General features: G+C 41.9%; 1 protein-coding gene across 1 annotated transcript in view; it reads right to left on the bottom strand.

Moving 5' to 3' along the window:
* Window positions 1–13989: 13989 nt before the first annotated feature.
* Window positions 13990–19832, bottom strand: part of Elmo1 (engulfment and cell motility 1) — a 434336-nt gene continuing 428493 nt past the window's right edge. The window contains 1 exon segment of the mRNA XM_028855855.2: window positions 13990–15019. Coding sequence (XP_028711688.1) covers window positions 14819–15019 — 201 coding nt within the window. The 3' untranslated portion in view covers window positions 13990–14818.

Here is a 19832-nt window from a genome sequence, read left to right as displayed (position 1 = left end):
GGATTTGGTTTGTCCCAAAAGGTCCCTAGGCTGAAAGCTTGCTCTCTGTTGTGGTGCTGAGATAGTATAGGAGGTGGGACCTGTGTTGCTCACTGGACCTACCCTGTCTTTCCCGCTTGACGTGACTTGACACAGCCATGGACCATAACCTCATTTTACACAGTAGAGGGGGACTGTCCAACCCCTCCACTGGTTGACATGTGTCTGCAGAGACCAGAATTGACAATTTCTGTCTTGATTAACTGTTGATGTAACCAACCTTCTTATTAAATGAGAAACAGAGAACCAATGTAAAAGAGAAAGCCGAGAGGTCAGAGCTCAGAACTAAAATCTTACCCTTCCTCCTGCGGTGGTCCTACCTCTCCAAAAGAGACCTACTTCCTGTGTGTATATCTTTAAATAGTCTTTCTGTTCTGCCGTCTCATTGGTTGTAAACCCAAACACATGACTGCCTCATCACTGACTGTAAGTACAACCCTCCAGGTCTTAAAGGTGTATGTCTCTAATGCTGGCTGTATCCCTGAACACACAGAGATCTATGGGATTAAAGGCATGCGCCACCACCGCCACGCTCTTTCTATGGCTCTAATAGCTCTGACCCCCAGGCAACTTTATTTATTAACATACAATTAAAATCACATTTCAGTACAAATAGAATACCACCATAGTTAACACATGTTTTATTCAAAGGAATACTGGAGGATCTGAGATAAAGTGGAAGGCTCTAGGGCCAAGAGGCTCTTTAATAATCCATGCCACTCCCTCTCTGCCTCTATCCCTCCGCAATGGAGCAGGGCAAGCCATACATTATTTTTTACTAATACAGGAGAATTCCAGTCAAGGGACCTCAGGCCATGACTGGGAACTTTTTCTCTCATTAATCTGATTAGATGCTCAGTCTTCTGTCGCTATCTTGATTCAGGCCAGCACTTAGATGCACAGTATTTCTGGGCTCTTGAGAGACGCACTGGGGCTTTCCTTGCATCGAGGCATTTTGAACTTAACACACTGTGAACTGACAGTTCTGGAGGAGTTTACCAAGGTGCGAAGGAGATGTGTCTGCAGAGACTTCCGGCAGCAAGTTCTGACTCTGGCATTCCTGGGAAAATCACTGTGCTTGTGTGAAAGTAGCTTCAAGAGGATGCCTTGCTGACAGTAATCAGATTTAAAATTAGCCCTAATGCGCCTTCATCAAGGAAGACTTAATTGCAGAGTCCAATCAGTACGCAAAATACTCCAATGACAATTTTGCTGACAGTGTAATTCTAAACAAACTGGAGGATTTCAACACGTGGCTAAAATCTTATCTGTGGAAGCCTTGCATTTCTGGTGTCACATAAGCCTGCCTCCATTGAAGCCCATCTCCTCCTGATCTAGCTTTTCTGCTTTATAGGTTGTCCGTCTAGAATTCGAAAGCTATTTCTACCTCCTGGCAGTATCTTTCTGGACGGACATACCATTGTAGAGGAAGGGACTCTGATGTTTACCTGCTGTGTGATGGTGCTGGGCAAGTGCTCATCTTCTCCGAGCATCAGATTTCCCACTTTTAATGAAACGGAATAACGTTGACCTTCAGAAGTTGTCAAGAGGACTAAGTTATAAGTTACGCTCCATCTGTAGCTCCTGTTTTTTCCAGACCCAGAGACAGCTGTGCCTCTGAGCTCTAGCATTCTCAAAGATGCAGCAGAAGCGCCTATGATTTGAGTGGCTTGCCTGTCTAGCTTAGTGGTTCTCAACTTGGGGTGATTTTTGCCTCCCCAGGGACAAGTGGCAATGTGAGGAGCCACTTTAATTATCACAACTAGGGGAAGGGGGTCAATACTATCAACATGGTGGGTGAAGGGCCTGGATGCTGCCAAACACCCTCAAAGTACTGGTCATCCTCCACATCACTGTTACCTGGTCATAATTACCAACAGTGCTGAAGCTGAGAAACTTGCCCTGGAGAGGACGAATACTGTAATAATCCCCATGTTCCCTGAATTAAGCATATGCTTGCTGTATTTCCCTTTCTTGTTTTTTGTTTGTTTGTTTGTTTTTACATTTGTTTTTGTTGTTGTTGTTGAGACAGCACAGGATAATCTCAACACTATCATTTTACTGCCCCCACTTCCTCAGTCCAATTTATCTTTCATTCCATAAGAGGGTTTTTCTTCCTTTTCTTTCTTTTTTTTAAAAGATCATGGAGAAATACTTAAGTGGGATTGCAGTGAGAAAAATAACCAAGTATCTTGTTTTCTTTTTTGTTGCTGTGATAAAACACCCCGACAAAAGCAACTTAAGGGAGAAAAGGTCTATTTGGTTTCCAGTTCCAGATCAAAGTTTATCATGCCAGGGAGGCCATGGTAACAGGGACTGGAAAAAAACTGGTCACGTGACACCCATGGTCAAGAGGAGAGAGGAATGGATTAACATATGCACACCGGAGCTCTGCTCTGCTCTCCTTTCCATTCAGTCCTGAGTCCAGCCCATGAAATGGTGTGGCCCATATTCTAGGTGAGTCTTCCCGCCTAATTAACCCAATTAAGAAAATCTCTCATAAGTATGCCCACGGGTCAGCCTAACCTGAGCAATTCCACACTGAGACTCCCTTCCCAGGTAATTTCATGTGTGTCAAGTGGACAGTCAGGACGAACCATCAAGGAAGCATAAAGGAGACAGATACAAATTCAGTCTCAATTCAGGCTCTACACCCACTTTTTTGTCCCTTTCTACCTCAAACTGAGGTACACCCTGCAACATCTCTGTTCCTTTTGCCTCAGTGCATTTCATTCAGCTTTCCCTCATGTAATACATAGGCTTTACTAATTTTGCTGTTCTTTTCACATGTTAATACTCAATATTGAAACACTTGACATTTTGCATGTGAAGGTGTGATCTGTCAGGGAGTTTTCAGAAGAGCCTGGTGCATGGTCTTGTGAAAGGAGAGCTGGAGGGAGATGACAGGAGTTATTACAGTGACCCCAGGACACTTGGTTAAACAGGGCAGTTGTGTTACGCACCCATCCCCAGGGGATGCATTTAAGGTGGTGATACAAACACATATAAATATAGACTATATTCCCAACCTTACATGCCAGGGTGGGGAATATATTAAACATATTAGTGATAGCTATCATCTTAATTACAAGTAATTCTCTAGGTATGTTTTTAGAGTCTCCAAATTTTTGAGGTTTTATACATATTAAGATGCAATAGGGATTTTTTTTTTTTTTAAAGAATTAAAGAGCCATCTCTGCTATAGCTTCTGGGATCTTACATTCTGAAGATTTCTCCTCAAAAGTGGCAGGTTAGATGTTGGCAAGCTGCTCCTAAGAGATAAATTGCTCTCCTGCCTCCCCAGCTGGGAGCCACGTCTGGGTAACAGCTGCTTCGATAATGACTTTATTTGTGATGGATGAAGTCTTGCTTTACAGATGCTGAAATAACTTGGTCCAAATGAAACTGCATGTTTGACTGTTCATTTCTCCTTTTCCCACTCACAGTAGGTGCCAGGATAGGTGGCTGTGGGACAAGGTAGGAGAATGGCATGACATTGTTTTCTGCTTCACACAGGCAAGGCCAGTCAGCTATGGGCTGCTGGAGAGCCCTGTGTACGGATGACCAGCTCACAGCAGCAATATACCTAGCAGCATGTGTGGCTGAGTCTGAAGCCGGCTCCTGCCCCTTGTGCCTTTTTACTTTGTGTTTTGTCATGGTAACATATGGAGATCTAGTCCTGAGAGAGATTGGTATTGCCTGGAAAAGAGTTGCTAGTCTGCAGTGGAGCAAATGCAGGGAAGCAGTTAACCCTTTATATTCTTTGTCACAGGGGAGGGACTAGACGGCATTGACTCTATTTTGGGATTATAACTTCTCTATATTTCTATATCTATCTATCTATCTATCTATCTATCTATCTATCTATCTATCTATCATCTTCATCATCATCTATTATCTATCAAACATCTATCTCATTTATTATCTAAATCTACCATCTATCCATTATCTACTCATCTATCTAGCTAATCTATCCATCCATCTATCTATCAATCACCTATCTATGAGTTATTTTATTTTTAATTACGTGTATGTATGTGTGAGTATGTGTAGATGAGAATGAATTCTGGGGCATGAGGATGCCAGAGGCATCAGAGACTTCCGAAGCTGGAGTCACAGGCAGTTGTGAACCACCTGACCCAGGTACTCTACAAGAGCAGCATGTGCTCTTAACAGCTAGGCATATGTTTTGAATCTAACTCATTGAGAAAGTACCCCCTGAAGCTTTCATTGACTACAGTGATGCCAAAGAGAACAGAGAAACACCTAAAGAAGTTCCCCAAGAGAGACAGAGCAGCCAGAAGAACCAGGAAGAGAAGAGTTTGGAGAACAAGATATATCAAGATTTACAGGAGATATTGAGAACAGTGAGAAAACTCTATTAATATTTCTGACCAATAGAAGACATTATGAAACATAAAAATTGGTGAAAATTCTTGGAGGACTAATCCAGCTGTGCACATACCCAAGTGAGAGGGTGAGCAGCCAAGGTGTTACAATTGAGGGGACTTGACTGGGTTCCTTTTCTCTACCAGTTAAAGAATTAAAGGGTAGGGAAAATATTGAGTGCTGTGGGTTATTGGTGAAATTATTAAGGCCACTCCATGTAGTTAAAAGGGAGGTTTATTTCGTGGGGTAACTTACAAGTGAAGGGATAGGTTGCAGGGTCTGGGAAAGGTGACGCACAGTCTGGCAGTGTTCTCTGGAGAACTCTGCTCAGTCTACCTTCAGTGTCCTGGGTCCAGGAACCAAGAGAGCTGGCCCATCCAGATCTTGGGTCTTCAGGGTCCTCTCTTGGCCCCGCCTTGTAGGCATGATAGTTACTGAAGCCTCAATGGGGGTTGGAACTTCCAGATCAAAGCTGGAATGGCTACCCACTACAGTGGGTAGCAATGGAGAAATTTCAAAAGCTTCAAACAGGAGCAGATAGAACCAGAAGTTTTTTAAAAAAATCTTTTACTGGGAGTGAGGAAAGAAAAAGACCCTCTGCAAAGCAAAGGGATGACTTGGGAAGATGAAAAATCCAGTCTCTTGTTCAGGGCTAGGGTTTTAAGTTTCTGAAGGATCTTCCTCCCCTAATTTAGGGTTGGACAGTTTGAAGAAAGACAGAATGGCTGATTGGCTGGAAATTGCTGGGTAACACGTTGAGTCAGTCTATCAGCAGGGAGACTATTGGCAAGGGGGAAACCCACCACAGCTCTCAGGTCTGGAGGGAAGGAAGAAGGTAGCAATCTTGGAAGTACACCATCTTTATTACCTAGTCATGGCCCCTCTTCCTATATGTCTGTCTATCAGGGGACCTGTCTAACTCCTAGTCCTTCAAAGGGATTCGAATAAGGACTGCATATCCCCAAGTACATTGGAGTTCAAGGCACAGCTCAGAGGCTTACAAAGAGGCTAACATGTCAAAGATAAGGGATTCCATTAGCAAAGTGAAGTGGTCTGTTTCTCCAGCCCAGAGAGAAATACAATACTCCAGAGTTAGACTGTTAAGGATTGACTAGCATGATTAGCACAGGTTAGCTCTTCCACAAACTCTTGCTAAGACAGCAGAGCCCATGGAGACAGAGGGGCTTCACAACTCCTAAGCTAACCCCTTTCTTCTTGGGTGACCATGGAGAACAAACATTTGACCTTCCATCTGTAGAGTAGGTAACAATACCAGCTTCCAGGAATGGAAGGTGGGTAGTCAGAGAATGAAATATAGTATTCTCCTTTTATCTGGTGGTGACATGATTCCAGACCCCCCAGTAGATGCCTTAAACCATGGATAATAAATTCTATATGTCATGTTGATTCCTATGCATATAAACTCAACTTATAAATTATGTCCACTAAAACAATTACAATAATAAAATGCAATGATTATAACAACACACCATAATGAAATTGCCAGGATCACTAGTCTTGCATTTTGTGGCCATAATTAAGTAAAATAAGCATTACTTGAATGCAAGCACTAGGTTACTGACTGTGGCAGTCACTCTGATATCTGGGATATTTACTGCCTGACAGAGAGGCTGGTGTTTACAGCACAGCTGTGCTAAACAAAGGGCCAGGGAAGATTCAGTCACATTCTGTGTTGGTGTGGAGGAATGGTGTGAGATTTTATCATGCTATGCAGAAGAAATTGCAGCTTAACATTCATGAGTTTTTACATATGCAATTTTATATTTACCACTGTTGGCCTCAGGTAACCAAAGCCATAAATGTAAACTGTAGAGAGAGGCTCACGACTTCCAGGAAAAACAAGGATAGAGCACAGTGCCTTGTACCAGACAGCCAGTGACTAGTAACTACTTGTACTAATGGAAGACAGAGCTCAACAGCTGCCACACGATCCCATGTCCAACAAAGATGAGCTGTATAGATCTTACAACTACTTTTCACAGCTGGTAGAGTACCTTGTGGCCACTCTCTGTGCTGTCTGTTTTGATTCTGTTCGACTTTTGCATGTTTACTCAGTTTACATATTTAGTTTTATTTCTGCAGGTTGAACCACTGATTCTGGTTTTCCAGGTCATATTCAAAGCCTGACCTACCTGTTCTACATGTGGCACCATGGCACTGTGTCCAGGAAGATGGGGATAAGATTTGGATAAAGAAAACAAGACTCTAATTCATGCTGGCAAGAAGGAATAGAATTTGATATCTTTCTCAAATTCATAGGAACTTTAAAGTGGACATATGCTTGACTTCAGTCATTAGAAAGGTCCAACTGAAAGTATTTAATATGTATTATTTACCAAATTTTATATATATATATATATATATATATATATATGTCAAACATAATCCACTGAAACTAATAAATATGCTATAATAAAATCATTAAATGTTTTGTTTTAAAGGGATTGTACAAAAATTCTAATGCAATATTTTATTAGTTATTCGAGAATTTCATGGAATTTATTTTGATCATATTTACCTCCCCACTCCTCCCAGACTTACTTACACCTTCTATTTTAACCCTAACTTCATGTCTTCTTTTTCTTTTAAATAGTCCAGTCTAATGTGTGGTATCCATGGTTGACCTACCAAGAGCCACATATCCTTTAGGAAAACCAGCTCTCCCTGCCCCTAACACCATCAACTTAAAGGTTGATGTGTGCCCTTAAGGGCTTTGTTCAGTGAAGGTTACTGATGAAATAAATGTTCTTGTGTTGTTTATATTTGGATTAGTCTATAATAAAAGGAACATTTTGGTGAGTACTTGAGCTTTGGGTGTCAGAGTTCTAGCAAAGGCTTACTTGAGAATGATTTTTTGCAGGTGGATGGTAGTTTAAATTAATGATGACTGAGAGTCTATTAAAAATCATTATCCTTATTGGCAGGAGTCCTCTTTACTAGTGGAAACTAGAGAAATCTGGGACAGACAAATTAGGGGTATAAGTAAGGATGCAGCTGCTCATAGGCTACAGGAGGGACTGGTCAGAGAGGGTAGGATGAGGAAAAAGACAGCAGAGCTGAGCTCAGCTAAACTCAAGGGGAGCTAAGTGAGTGTCAGCCATAGGTCTTAGGTCAACTGAGGCCTGAGGATTGGGAAGTAGCATGAAGCAGGCTGGGCGAATGCAGGGCAACAGTGAGGTTTGGAAGAGGATTTTATGTTTCTGTTTTGTTATCTTTTTCTTTTATTGAAACTAGTTTTTTATATACAATATACTGATTTGCTTCTCCGCCCCCTTCCTCTCAGGTCATCCTCACTTCCTTGTACCGGGCCTTTGCTTTTGGGCCACCAACCAGCTCCCAAATCATGACACAGAGACTTGCTATTAGTTTTGAATGCTCAGCTTAGCTTAGGCACACTTCTGGCTAACTCTTTTTAACCTGCTTATCTTTATCTATCTTTTGCCTTGGGGCTTATTACCTTTCTTACCTCCATGTCTGGCTGGCAGCTTCCTGGCTCTGGGCCGGGGCGTTTCCCTCATTCTTTCCTCCTTCTTCTCTCCTCTCTTCTCTTCTCTTTTTGAGCCTAGAGGTCTCTTATTTACTGTCTGTGCCTGCCAGCTCCACCTAGCCTTTCTCTGCCTAGCTATTGGCCATTCAGCTCTTTATTAGACCAATCAGGTACATTAGGCAGGCAAGGTGAAACAGACGCAACACATCTTTACATAATCAAACACACATTCTTGCATGGTTAAACAAATGCAGCATAAACAAAAGTAACACACCTTTGCATAGTTAAAGTAATATTCCTCTGCAAAAACAAATGTAACACACCTTTGCCTAGTAATATTCCATAACACCTCCCTTCCCATCTGGATCTACATACACCCTTTCTGACAGATGATTTTAAAATGCAATGCAGAGAGCCTGGAGAGTTGGCCCAGTGAATAAGAATGCCTGCTGTATTATCATGAGGACCTGTGCCCACTTAAAAGATTCAGATCCCAGTGCTCGCTTAAAAGAAACAACTGGGCATGGCTGGGCAGGCCTGTAGCCCCAAGGCTGCATGGGGAGACAGGAGGCTCTCTAGGGCTTAATGGCCACCAACAGCCTAGCTCCACATTCAATGAGAGACCCTGTCTCAAAGGAAAAAGGTGGAGAGTAATGGAGCAGGGCATTCAGCACCCTTCTCTGCTCTCCACAAATGTTGACACATTTAAAAATCTAAGTTTATTATTGTTATTATTATTGTGTGTATGTACATGTGTGTGTGTGGGGGGTGTGGGTGCACATGTGCCATAGTGTACATGTGGTGCTCAGAGGACAACTTTTAGAAGTCAATTTTTTTCCACATTTTTTTAAAAGATAAATTTTGTTCTTTGACATTACACACACACACACACACACACACACACACACACACACACACACTATTCTGATTACTCTCCTCCACACCCTTTTGTATGCCCCACCCTGACTAGTGCCCTTTCTTCCCCACAAATCTTTTCCTATATTTAATACTTTTTGTTTTGTTTTATGCCCACTGAATTTAATCTGTGTGTCCATGAGTTTGAAACTATCTATTAACCCTACCGGCTTCACCAGTGGGTACCCCGTTGGACACCCCTACCATTACAGACTCTCCTACTGACACATTAAGCCAAACCAATATTCCACAAGTCACCTTCATCACAACAAACATCAGTTAGCCGTGCGGCAGACAGATGCCTTTTCCTGTTGCCTGACAGGCGATCCCTGTCCGTCTTTCTTATTCTTTCAGGCCAGCCTTCTCCCTGGTGGAGACAGTCCCCTCATGTTCATGGGGCCAGCTGAGCAGATGCACATGGGGTCATTTTAAGCATGTACTTGTCTCTATTTCCAATTCTAGATGATAGGCAACTTGGAACCATAGCCTTCTATTTGTTTTTGATGTTCTGGGCACTATGTACAGTGACTGGCCATAGAAATTCTGTGGAATTCTGCACTATCTGTCCTGCGACCTTGTTCTCTGCCAATGACCTGTCTTCCAGCCTTGGAAGCAGCACACACATTTCTGAACCCTTACAGGGCCAATCTTTCCTGTTGCCTGTACTTTTGAGATTCCTTTTCTCAACCTCCTATGCATCGCTTTGTCCCTGAACTCATTCAAGGGCTCATGTAGTGCCTGCTGAGGTGCCTACTTGCTTTTTTTCCAAAGGGCCAATAGACACATTCTTCACTCTGCAAAGCAGAGTAACAAACATGACCTGTTAAGAGGTAGCTATTGAAGTGGGTATTTTAATAGACTGATAGAATGTCTTCCTCCAAAGATGGTGCCTGGGAAAGGGATTTCCTTTTGAATATAATGTTGTTTAAAAACATGAGGACAATATACCCCAATTGGCTTCATCATTTATTCTGGCTTCCAAGAAGTCAAGATTCAGGTTTAGTACTCAATGGAATATATATATATATATATATATATATATATATATATATATATATATACTTATATTCTGTTTTGTTTTGTCTTTTTTAATTGTAGTCTTTTCTTTCCTTTATCTGCATTCTGATAATTTTTCTGAATTGAAAATAAGCATTTTTTTATTTTACTTACATAGTCCCACTGAGAAGAAATGAAATTACATTTAAAATTTTAAGTCTAATTATATTTACATATTGGATTATACCATGCATCATTCTCTCCTGAACTTATTTTAAATTACAGTTTTATTGTTTTCTCTCAGATCTTTCATTAAGTATGTAGTTTTAATTATCCATTTTTTCCTCTCTCCCTCTTATTCTTATAAAACAGGCTGGATTGGTCAAAACATGCCAGTAATGATAAAGATCCTAGACTCAGAATGTTGGAAGTAACAAAAGAGGGGGAGAATGGGAAGAAAGGGGTAGGGAAGAGAGAAGGGGGGACCTACTTTTTGAGCACTGACAGTTTGGAGACATCTCACTTATACTCCCAAGTGATGAGGATTCCATTTTATAAGTTAGTAAGAGCCTCACAGTGGTTAAGTGACTTGCTCCTTGTTTTTTTTTTCCCCCCTTTTTGGAGAAGTCCAACAAATACAACTATCTCATTTTGTTATCCTTTCCTAAAATCTCCCTTTCTGCCTTTCTTCTTGATCTTTGATATTGGCCCAGCCCTGTTATCGGCTTACTCATGTGTTATTCCTGAAGCCCGGGAGTCATCTGTATTTTCTCTCCCTCACTCCCTGCTTAATTAAGTCTCTGCTTCCAGCTCACACTGCCTCTTTGATGACTTCATCCTCCTCCCCTTTCCAATTGCAGATTTGAAAGTCTGGGTCCAAAAGGCTCTTGCTTGGGACTGTTTCGATGGCATCTTTGCTGTTAGGTCGGCTTCCAATTTCTTCTACTCCAGTCTTTCCTGGACATAGCTGTTTTGTGATATTTATGAATGCCAAAATGGACAACATTCTTAATACATTTTCTTTTGTCCTTGAGTAATAGTCCCTTGCCAACTCTGTCAATGAATTCTCCATCTATGACTTCCCACATATACAGCAGCAGTTCTCAATCTGTGGGTCGCAACCCCTGCAGGGGTGGAATATCAGATATTCTGCACATCAAGTATTTTTTATGATTTATAACAGTAGCAAAACTACAGTTAGGAAGTAGCAATGAAATAATTTTATGGTTTGGAGGTCACTTCAACATGAGGAACTATATTAAAGGGTCCCAGCATTAGGAAGACTGAGAACCGCTGCTCAGCAGCATTAGAACCTTTTGCTCTGTGTGTACCCTTACCTGCCAGCCAGAGAGGCTTGAAGAGTCCTGAGTGGCCACAGGTCTTCCTGCCACCTGGCTCTACACTCCTTGCTTTACCTAGACAGTTCATTTATTCCATGGTGAGTGAGTATCTCTACTCTTTTAAGACCTAACTAGATTTTCTGCCACTCATTTTCCATTATCACAGTATTTGCTTTTTTTTTTTTTTTTGTACTTTCAGAGGCAGGGTTTAATTATGTAGTGCAGAATGATGCTGAATGTGAGATCCTTCTGCTGGAATTACAGGTGTGCATTCCTCATCTCTGCAGCCCCAGCTGGTCTGGAACTCACTATGTAGAGCAGACTTGGTTTGATCTCCCAGATTAGAGATGTGCCACCATGGCGCATGTCAGTATGTTCTTTCATTCTCCTTCACCTTGAACATAGACCAAAATCTCATGTGCTGCCCTGGGCTGGGGTCTTCTGTTTTTATATGTGACTAAATGACTTAAAAAATGATTCTATTGCTAATTGGAAGGTTTGCACATGGGTTCAGAGAATATTTAGCACTGCACATTTTTGGTTGAAGTAATCATTGGCTTTCCCTGCTCTTAAAATACCAGCAAATTCAGATTAATTGGAGAACAGAACTTGGACTTCATGACAAATAGGCTTCCTGTTTCTCTTCTGCATTAGAGGGACCATGCTTGCTTGGGCTTGGAGAACTGAGCCTAGTAGGACCCAACTTGAGGTACTGGTCTCATTATATGTGAGAAATGCCTTGAGCAGCCTCAGGAGAGGTGAGGTGATTATGAGCAACAACCCTTTCCCACCTTGCCACAAAATAAAGAAACACGGAACAATGACAGCTTATTCTTAAGATATTGTCAATCTGTGAAGGGATATGTCCTCAGTATATACAACAAAGAGACGAAAGCTTGTTAGGGGAAACTGCACTCCCATCTCCTACAGCAGTATTCACAGAGGCTGGGTGATGTGGAGTCAGCTTCAGGGTCCACCAACAGAGGAGTGTGGTACGTGTAGACAATGGACTATTATGCAGCCATGAAAAGATAAAATCCAGTCACTTTCAACACCATGGATGGGACTGGAAGACAGTAAATGAAATAAGGTCAAGTACAGAGAGCAAAATACCCCCATGAAATCCCACAGCTGCTGAGAGCAGAATAAATGAGTCAGTAGCAGAGGCTGGAGAGAGCAGAGGGTGGGTATAGAATGCATTGGTCAGTGGGGACAGTGATAGTTAGAAAGGAGGGATAAATTCTGGGGTTCGACAGCACAGGAACGTGGATACAGTTCACACGGTGCCGTGTATCGTGAGATCACTAGAAGAGGGGGTTTCACTTTATCGTGTATTCACTATAGAGATACGATAAAAGGTTACAGCAATAGAGCTTTATCATTACCCACTGTACATGTGGATCAAAACATTGCATTGTACCACAAATATGCAAAATTACTAGTGTCAATGAAAAAGGAAAAAATACCCCCAAATTTCTACTTAATAGACCAAAGTAGAAATGCCATGAAGGGATGAATTCTTCTCAGCCAGGCCACAGGACAGATGAATCCCTTAAAGCTCCAAGTAAAAAATGGTACGCCTTTATTGACTTTCTTTTACTTAACATCACACGCAGTAGAACAACAGATGATCCCAGCAGGAAGGATGTGTATGTTAATAACATCCAAGCCTAAAATGGGAGAAATGTCAACCTGACTCTCAGGTGTGGGCACTCTGGTGGAAAGAATGACCCCTGTGAATGACTATAGATTTTGCAATTTATGGTGTGCTCTGGACCATGTCATTTGAGCCCAGGCCAATCTGTAATTGACCATCTTGACAGCCATAAAGAGCAGTCACCTGCATGTGTCTAGAGCTTGGCTGCCAGTTCAGAGTGGCTTAGCCGCACCGCACAGAGTTCTGTCATCCTTCCCAGCCCTTCGAGTTTATGAGCCATATGACGCTTGCAGGGAAGCTGACCTAAGAAGAATCTTCCTTTGTGCTCCGACCACAGCTTATTAATTCACTGTTAGATTTACTTGCTTTTGGCTTAACTGATTTCAGGTGTGTGGGCTTGTATTCTTTTTTTCCATTGTTAAACCTGTTCCCTTAGCGTCAGTAGAATCTTTAATTGGACTAGCTTTATAAACCATGTAATGATAAGGAGAAAATAATGGAAAAGTATGCTGAGGAGGCAGCAATATAAAGTGAAATGATCGTATTTTTGTACAGTGAGTCTCATTTCCTTGGTGAGTTGGGATATGCTTCCTAGAAATGATATGGGTTATGCTTAGAGCTGATGATCAGTGCTTCTTCCCAAATGAACACCCACTCAAACAGCCCAGTTCAGAAGTCCGGAGGGGCTGTCTGATTTTGCATCCCTAACAAGCTCCCAGGTGATGCTAAAGACTGAGTAGCAAACACCTGTATTACTAAATCAAAACACCAGCTCCCCAACTTATCACTTTGAATTTTATTCCACAGCATGTTTAAGGGAATGTTATTCTCAGGAAGATGTTTGGGATTAAAATAATTAAAAAAAACTGGAAAGTACACACATTTATGTATCTCTTCTTTTCATTAAATATATATCTGTTTGGCAAAAAAAAAAAATGTTAGACTCTTTTATACAAAAACAAAGCCAAAAACAAAACAAAACAACAAAACAACCCCAAACCCTTGTAAATTGTAAAGACCTATAATAATTACAACGATGTAAACTTGCATGTCTGACAGCTTGACCACCCTGGAGAACCTGGGGTGTAGCAGGAGCCCCAGGGAGAAGGTGACGTGGAACTGGTGGATAGCAACAGCTAGCCGCGTTAGAGGCCATGAGGTTTAATCTACTTGAGATGGAGCAGGACTACTGACTTCATTTGTGCTTTCTGCTGAGAGGCTGGGAGCTTGAAGAAATGAAGAAGGCAGGTCTGGCCTGGGGCAAGGAGAGGAGGTCCAAGACTAGATAGTGTGACAGAGAGGTTGGTCATGGTCATGGTCACAGTGCAGACAAGGAACAGGCACGGGCTCTGTGGAGTGTTTGGGAGATCTAATACCTTAGAGGACTGTCATGAGGCTGCTGCTGCTACACATAGGACCAAAGTGGACCAGAGCAAGGCCAAGGCTAGGAAGGGAGGACATGTGAAAGCGATTTTACCTCACATAGAGCTGACCCTAGAGAGAAGGGGTAGGAGGTGGTGGCCTTTGGTCTTCTTGTCCGGTAACAGAGCTATTTTACCCAAGCCTGGCCTTAGGCATATCTCTTGGTTTAGTGCACAAATTTGGGGCAGTTCAGGGCTAACTGGGTTCCCTACTCCAGGCAAGAGGGAAGGACAGAAGGATATGCCCACAGCAGGTTAGGATGAGAGGACTAGTAGACTTTGTTACTAGTGGTGGCTTTTGCTTAAGATCCGCCGCCAGGGAGCTGTAGCAATGGAGTGATCTAAAACAGAGTCAGGAAGTAGATTCAAGGAGATGGTAAGATGCCAAAAAAGGGGGGGGGGGGTTAAAAAAAAAAAGCTAGGGCTAAAAATGAGACCAAAGGAAGGGTTGACCCGCAGCTTCCCACCACACAACATGTGGGTGTGTTTGCAATCCTCTCTGCTGATAGCTAGATCTTCCAGTTTGGGAGGAATGTGTTCAGGCCCAGCCACTTCAGTTACAGTCATAGACGAAGTCATAGTTGCTGGGCTCCTTGGGGATGGGTGGAGGTGCATCCGGGATCTGGATGTTTTCCAGGTCTAACAGGCGGAGCTTGATCTCCATGCTCAGCAGGGTGTCTAGGTCATTCCGTGTCAGGTCACTCATCATGTCCTTCCCAAGAAGTGCGTTCAGCCCATCTGTCCAGATGCAATACTGGTGGGAAAGGAGGTAGCAATGACCATTACTGATGACAATTATAGGAGCAGCAATTATTCCAACTTAGTACACAGCCTATGGCAGGCTGTCTTAGGTATCCCTTTAATCCCCATACCCTCTCTATGAAGCAGAGACTTCTATTGTCATATGTTTTTCAAGGTAAGAGAACCAAAGCACAGAGGAATGAAGTGATGTAGGAGTAAATGGAGTGGGTAGAACCGGAACTCAGGCAACCCAACTCCAGAAGCTTGTTCTTACATACAAAAATGTTTCCTTATGGAACACAAAGAATTGGATTCCCTTGACTGTGCAGTATGATAGTGCTATTTAAGACACGGGCGGAATGTATACCAATATGTCTGCACTTAGCAGCACACCCTGCTTTCCTTTTCTTGATACTGATCACAGTTCCCTGTTTAGTAGCTAATGCCTTCCTGCTGAATCTAATATTTAAGCACAGACACTGACAACTCAGTTTCACCGTGGAGCCAAGGTAGCCTTTGTGTTTCTTAGCAAAACAGAGCTAGAAAACAGCCTTCAGTTGCCCATTGTTTTCTAACTCAAATGCCTAGCATCATCGGTTATTTTAAGAAGATATAGGTTGACTGCCTGCCTGGACCTCCTGTGTCCAGGTCTCTAGTACCCAGGGATTCGAGCGTTTGATTGCAATGGACATCTTGTTTGGAAAACACTGAAGTACATTATTGAGGTTTTTTTCTTTCTTCATAAAATTGCCTCTTCACTAGACTATGAAATTCTGGGGAGAAGGAATCGTGTCTCATTTATCGGAAGATCCACATTATTCTTGGCAGATCCCCTTCAAAGGCTAGAGTTCTGTGCTAACTTCAAAAGAGAACCATTGGTGCCTGGAGGAAGGGCCAAGATCTCAACAACTGCCTGCATATGGTTATTGCTCATTCACCTGTTAGGTGGTCCCTGGTCCTATACAGGACTCTATGCTGACAAATGTTCTGCTTCTTGCTGGCTTGGAATTCCTCCTAACAATTGCTCTAGATTCCATCCTTTTCTGTACTTGCTGGGTCAAGTTGCAATTCCAGATACTAATGAGCCAAAGCACTACATTTGTGGCTACTTAGGTTGTGCTCCACCATGTGATGGGACATTTCAACAGAAGCAATAGATCCCTACAACCACTATGATGCAATGAAAATTCTGCACTACACACGTCAAGGACAGTGGTGTGAGCCATGCCTGAAGAGAGCAGTGTTAAGCTGTAAAGACTTCTTTCTACTTCAGCTGTGTGATCTCCGACTCAAGTGTGGAGCTAACACACTTCTGGAAGCACCACTGTGCTCATGAATATCTCAACCATTTTCTGACCATATACACCCAGCCATCTGCTCACAAATGAGGGAGAGAAATAAGGACCTACTTCTCAGTCCGGAGATAACCAATTTTCTTGGTCACAGGTGAGAAGACTTTATTTATCAGAGCTTCCCAGGTCTTTCTGACAAACACCCAGGTGTGGGTACCACTGAGTGCTGTGCTCCAGAAGGGCTTCACAGCTCTGGCAGCATGTCCCAGTAATCCCTAAGTCTTGGGACTATTGTCCCTTGAACAAAGCCTTCCCAGCCTTGGCTACCTTCCTGGTACAGATTAACCTACAGGAACATTGCTTTTGAGAAGCAGCAGGCAATGACCTTTTCATCAAAAATTACATTGACCAATAAATAAAAATCTTGTACTACTGAATTTGAGTTGGAATTCTTAGCACTACGTCATGATATATTTTATGGTAAAAATCTCACCTTTAGCTCTGTTTTCCAAAAAGCCTAAAAATTATAAACAAATTGTAAGAATTTTATTTTTTTACCAAGATTCTGATGGCTAGTTACTAATTCCTAGTACAAGTAACTAGGCTTGACAGAGAAAAGGCAGGACACGTACAAGGTGAACCTGTACTATCTTGTCCTACCAGAAAGTCAGAAAGTCATCAAAGGCATGGGGACATGTCACTAAGAGTCATAAGACAACCTGATGATGCACATACTATCCAGGATAGGGTAACCTGAATACTAATAAAGACAACTAAATTTTGACTTCATAATGATACTCAAACACTAAACAAACCTTGATCTTCTTTAGTATATGCTTATTATCTTAAAAATTTACAAAGGAATCAAGTATTTGTCCTGCCATCATGTCTTCAAATTTTAGGATGCACAAACGGTTGTTGAGACCTGATTCTCTTTGTATCTCTCACTAATAAATAAAAATAGGATGATAGAATTGAGACATAGCCTTTTGTGAACTCTAGTGGATCCAAAGATTAGGCAGTGGTCAACCATCTGTAGGTGCTAACTTTTAAAAAAGAGGCAAGATGACAAAAAAGAAAACACCACTGGTGTTACTTAAAAGCTGAATTTGAAATATGTTAAACTTCTGACTAAAAGTATCAGCAAGATAGTTGGGAAAGAGAGATGCTGTAATGATGCTGCAGCTTGGGGAAGACAGGACACCCATCTTCCACAGATGTCCACATCCTACTCCCAGAATCCTGGGAAGACCTTAGGTTATGTGGAACAATTAAGGCTGTTGCCAGTTGACCATAACCCAGAGATTATTTTAGATTATCTAGGTGACCCAATGTAATTTCAGGGTCTTTAATGTCATAGAGAAGGAAGGGTCAGAAGAGTGAAAGATACGGATTTCACTATGGAATGGGAATGAGAATGATTTGAGGAGAGAACTCAAGCTGTCATTGATGAAACTGATGGAGGCCAAGGTCTCCGAAGTAGAAAAAAGGTAAGGACACAAATTTCCTCTCTGAGAGTCTCTGAAAAGGAATGCAGCCTGCTGCCTTTTTGATGTTAGCCCAGGGAGACTCACATTAGACAGCTGCCCTCCAGAATGACTATAGATCTGTACTGTATTTAATGGGGGCAGGTATGGAGAAGGGTAGGTTATATATAATTATCATGTGTGTATAAGTGTAAATATGCATGTACACACATGTGTGCATGAATGAATGTATGTGCATGGGTGTGTATGGTGATATTTTGTTTGTGCTCTAACAAATAAAGCTTGCCTGAAGATTAGAGTACTAGCTAGCCACTAGTTAACCATGGAGGCCAGGCAGTGGTGGCTCACACCTTTAATCTCAGCACTTAGGATCTCATGCCTTTGATCCTAGTACTTGGGAGGCATATGCCTTTAATCCCAGCACTAGGGAGGAGGAAACAGGAAGTGATATGGCTGGGTGGAGAGAGGAAGTGATAAGGTGGGCAAAGACAGGAGCCTGGCCTCTTTTTGGCTGAGGAGTTGACAAGGTAAGAGGTGGCTGTGGCTTGCTCCTTTGTCTCTTTGGTCTTTAAACACTTACCCTGATATCAGGCTCCGGGTTTTTATTAGTAAGACCAATTAGAATTCATGTTACATGTGTGTGTGTGCATGTGTGTAGCAGTTAAAATGGAAGAGAGAGGGAGCCTTTGTGTCTTTGTGTGTGTGTGTGTGTGTGTGTGTGTGTGTACCACAGAGTGGAAGTATCAGTCCTCATCTTGTTCTTTGTTTGAGACAGGGTGGGTCTCTTCTTTGTGGTTCACTGCTGTACATGCCAGGCTAGCTGGCCCATGAACTTCGGGGATTCTCCTCCTCCCATCACACTGCAGAAGCACTGGGTTACAGACGTGCGCTACAGTGCCTGGCTTTTACATGGGTTCTAGGTATTAGAACTCAGGTCCTCACGCTTGCACAACAAAGGCTTTGTCCACTGAGCTGTCTTTCCAGACCCCTGTAACTATCCTTTCATTGTCAGGTGTTCAGTTTGGGAGGCCTCTTTCTCTCCACTTGATAAATGAAGACATATGTAACAGAACTTCCTTCTATTGTATGTAGCAGTTATGAGAAGAAAACGATACTAGATATGCAAGTGTTTTGAAAAAATTGAAAGTGCTCATAAGCATATAGAGTCTATAAGAAGTGGCAGCTATGTTAACACACACACACACACACACACACACACACACACACACACACACACACACTCCCCTGGCAGTCCCAAAGCATTTCTCCATATTTGGAATTAATACACATACTGGGGAAAATAACTTGGCACTGATTAAGTAACAGCCCAACTTCTATTTTTGGTCGTTTTCTATGTCTCTTATATATCTTGGATATGTTGGCCTGTTCATAACCACAACTTTATTTAAAAACAGGAATGGGAGGCTATGTATCTATTTTCAGACAGATGAAGACAAAGTCTTACCCTTCTGCAAACTAAATGTCAAGTGACACAGAATTATATTTAAGCACCATTCTAAATGCAGGATTTGTGTCTAATCTTTCCTCTTTTTTGGGATGGATAATTTTATTCAAAATCTTCAAACCATTGAAAACCAGACACTAAATACCTTTTAAATGAACTGAATCTCCTCAGGGAAATGAGAACAAAAGTCAGATTCTATTAAAATGTTCCCTTCCTTCTAAAGCTGTTTGTGCAGCTACATGCAAAACAAAAATTTGAATGGTATTATCTAAAAATAAAGTTTCAAGCATGATGTTGGGGTCTAATTTACAAGAGAAAAAGTGAAATCAACCATAACTGCTACTTTATTTTACAAATGCATTTTCCTAGACTTATGCTAAATATTTTAAATATAGCTGACAGTGTGCTTCAAGAAGAGGAACAAATTATACATATAACAAGATGTCAAAAAGGAATAAAAGCATCTTGGAAATAAAATTCCAACAACAGAGACAGCCCTGAACCTCTTAAAACAGCTTGAAGAGACCTGGTAGAGAAACTACTTCATCAGATGGTCCTACGAATAGAGACAGTACTTTATCT

The sequence above is a fragment of the Peromyscus leucopus genome, chromosome 5 (genome assembly GCF_004664715.2).
Source record: "Peromyscus leucopus breed LL Stock chromosome 5, UCI_PerLeu_2.1, whole genome shotgun sequence".
NCBI classification, from domain to species: domain Eukaryota; kingdom Metazoa; phylum Chordata; class Mammalia; order Rodentia; family Cricetidae; genus Peromyscus; species Peromyscus leucopus.
Note: the sequence above shows the minus strand (reverse complement) of the source record. Positions and strands in the feature narration are given on the sequence as shown.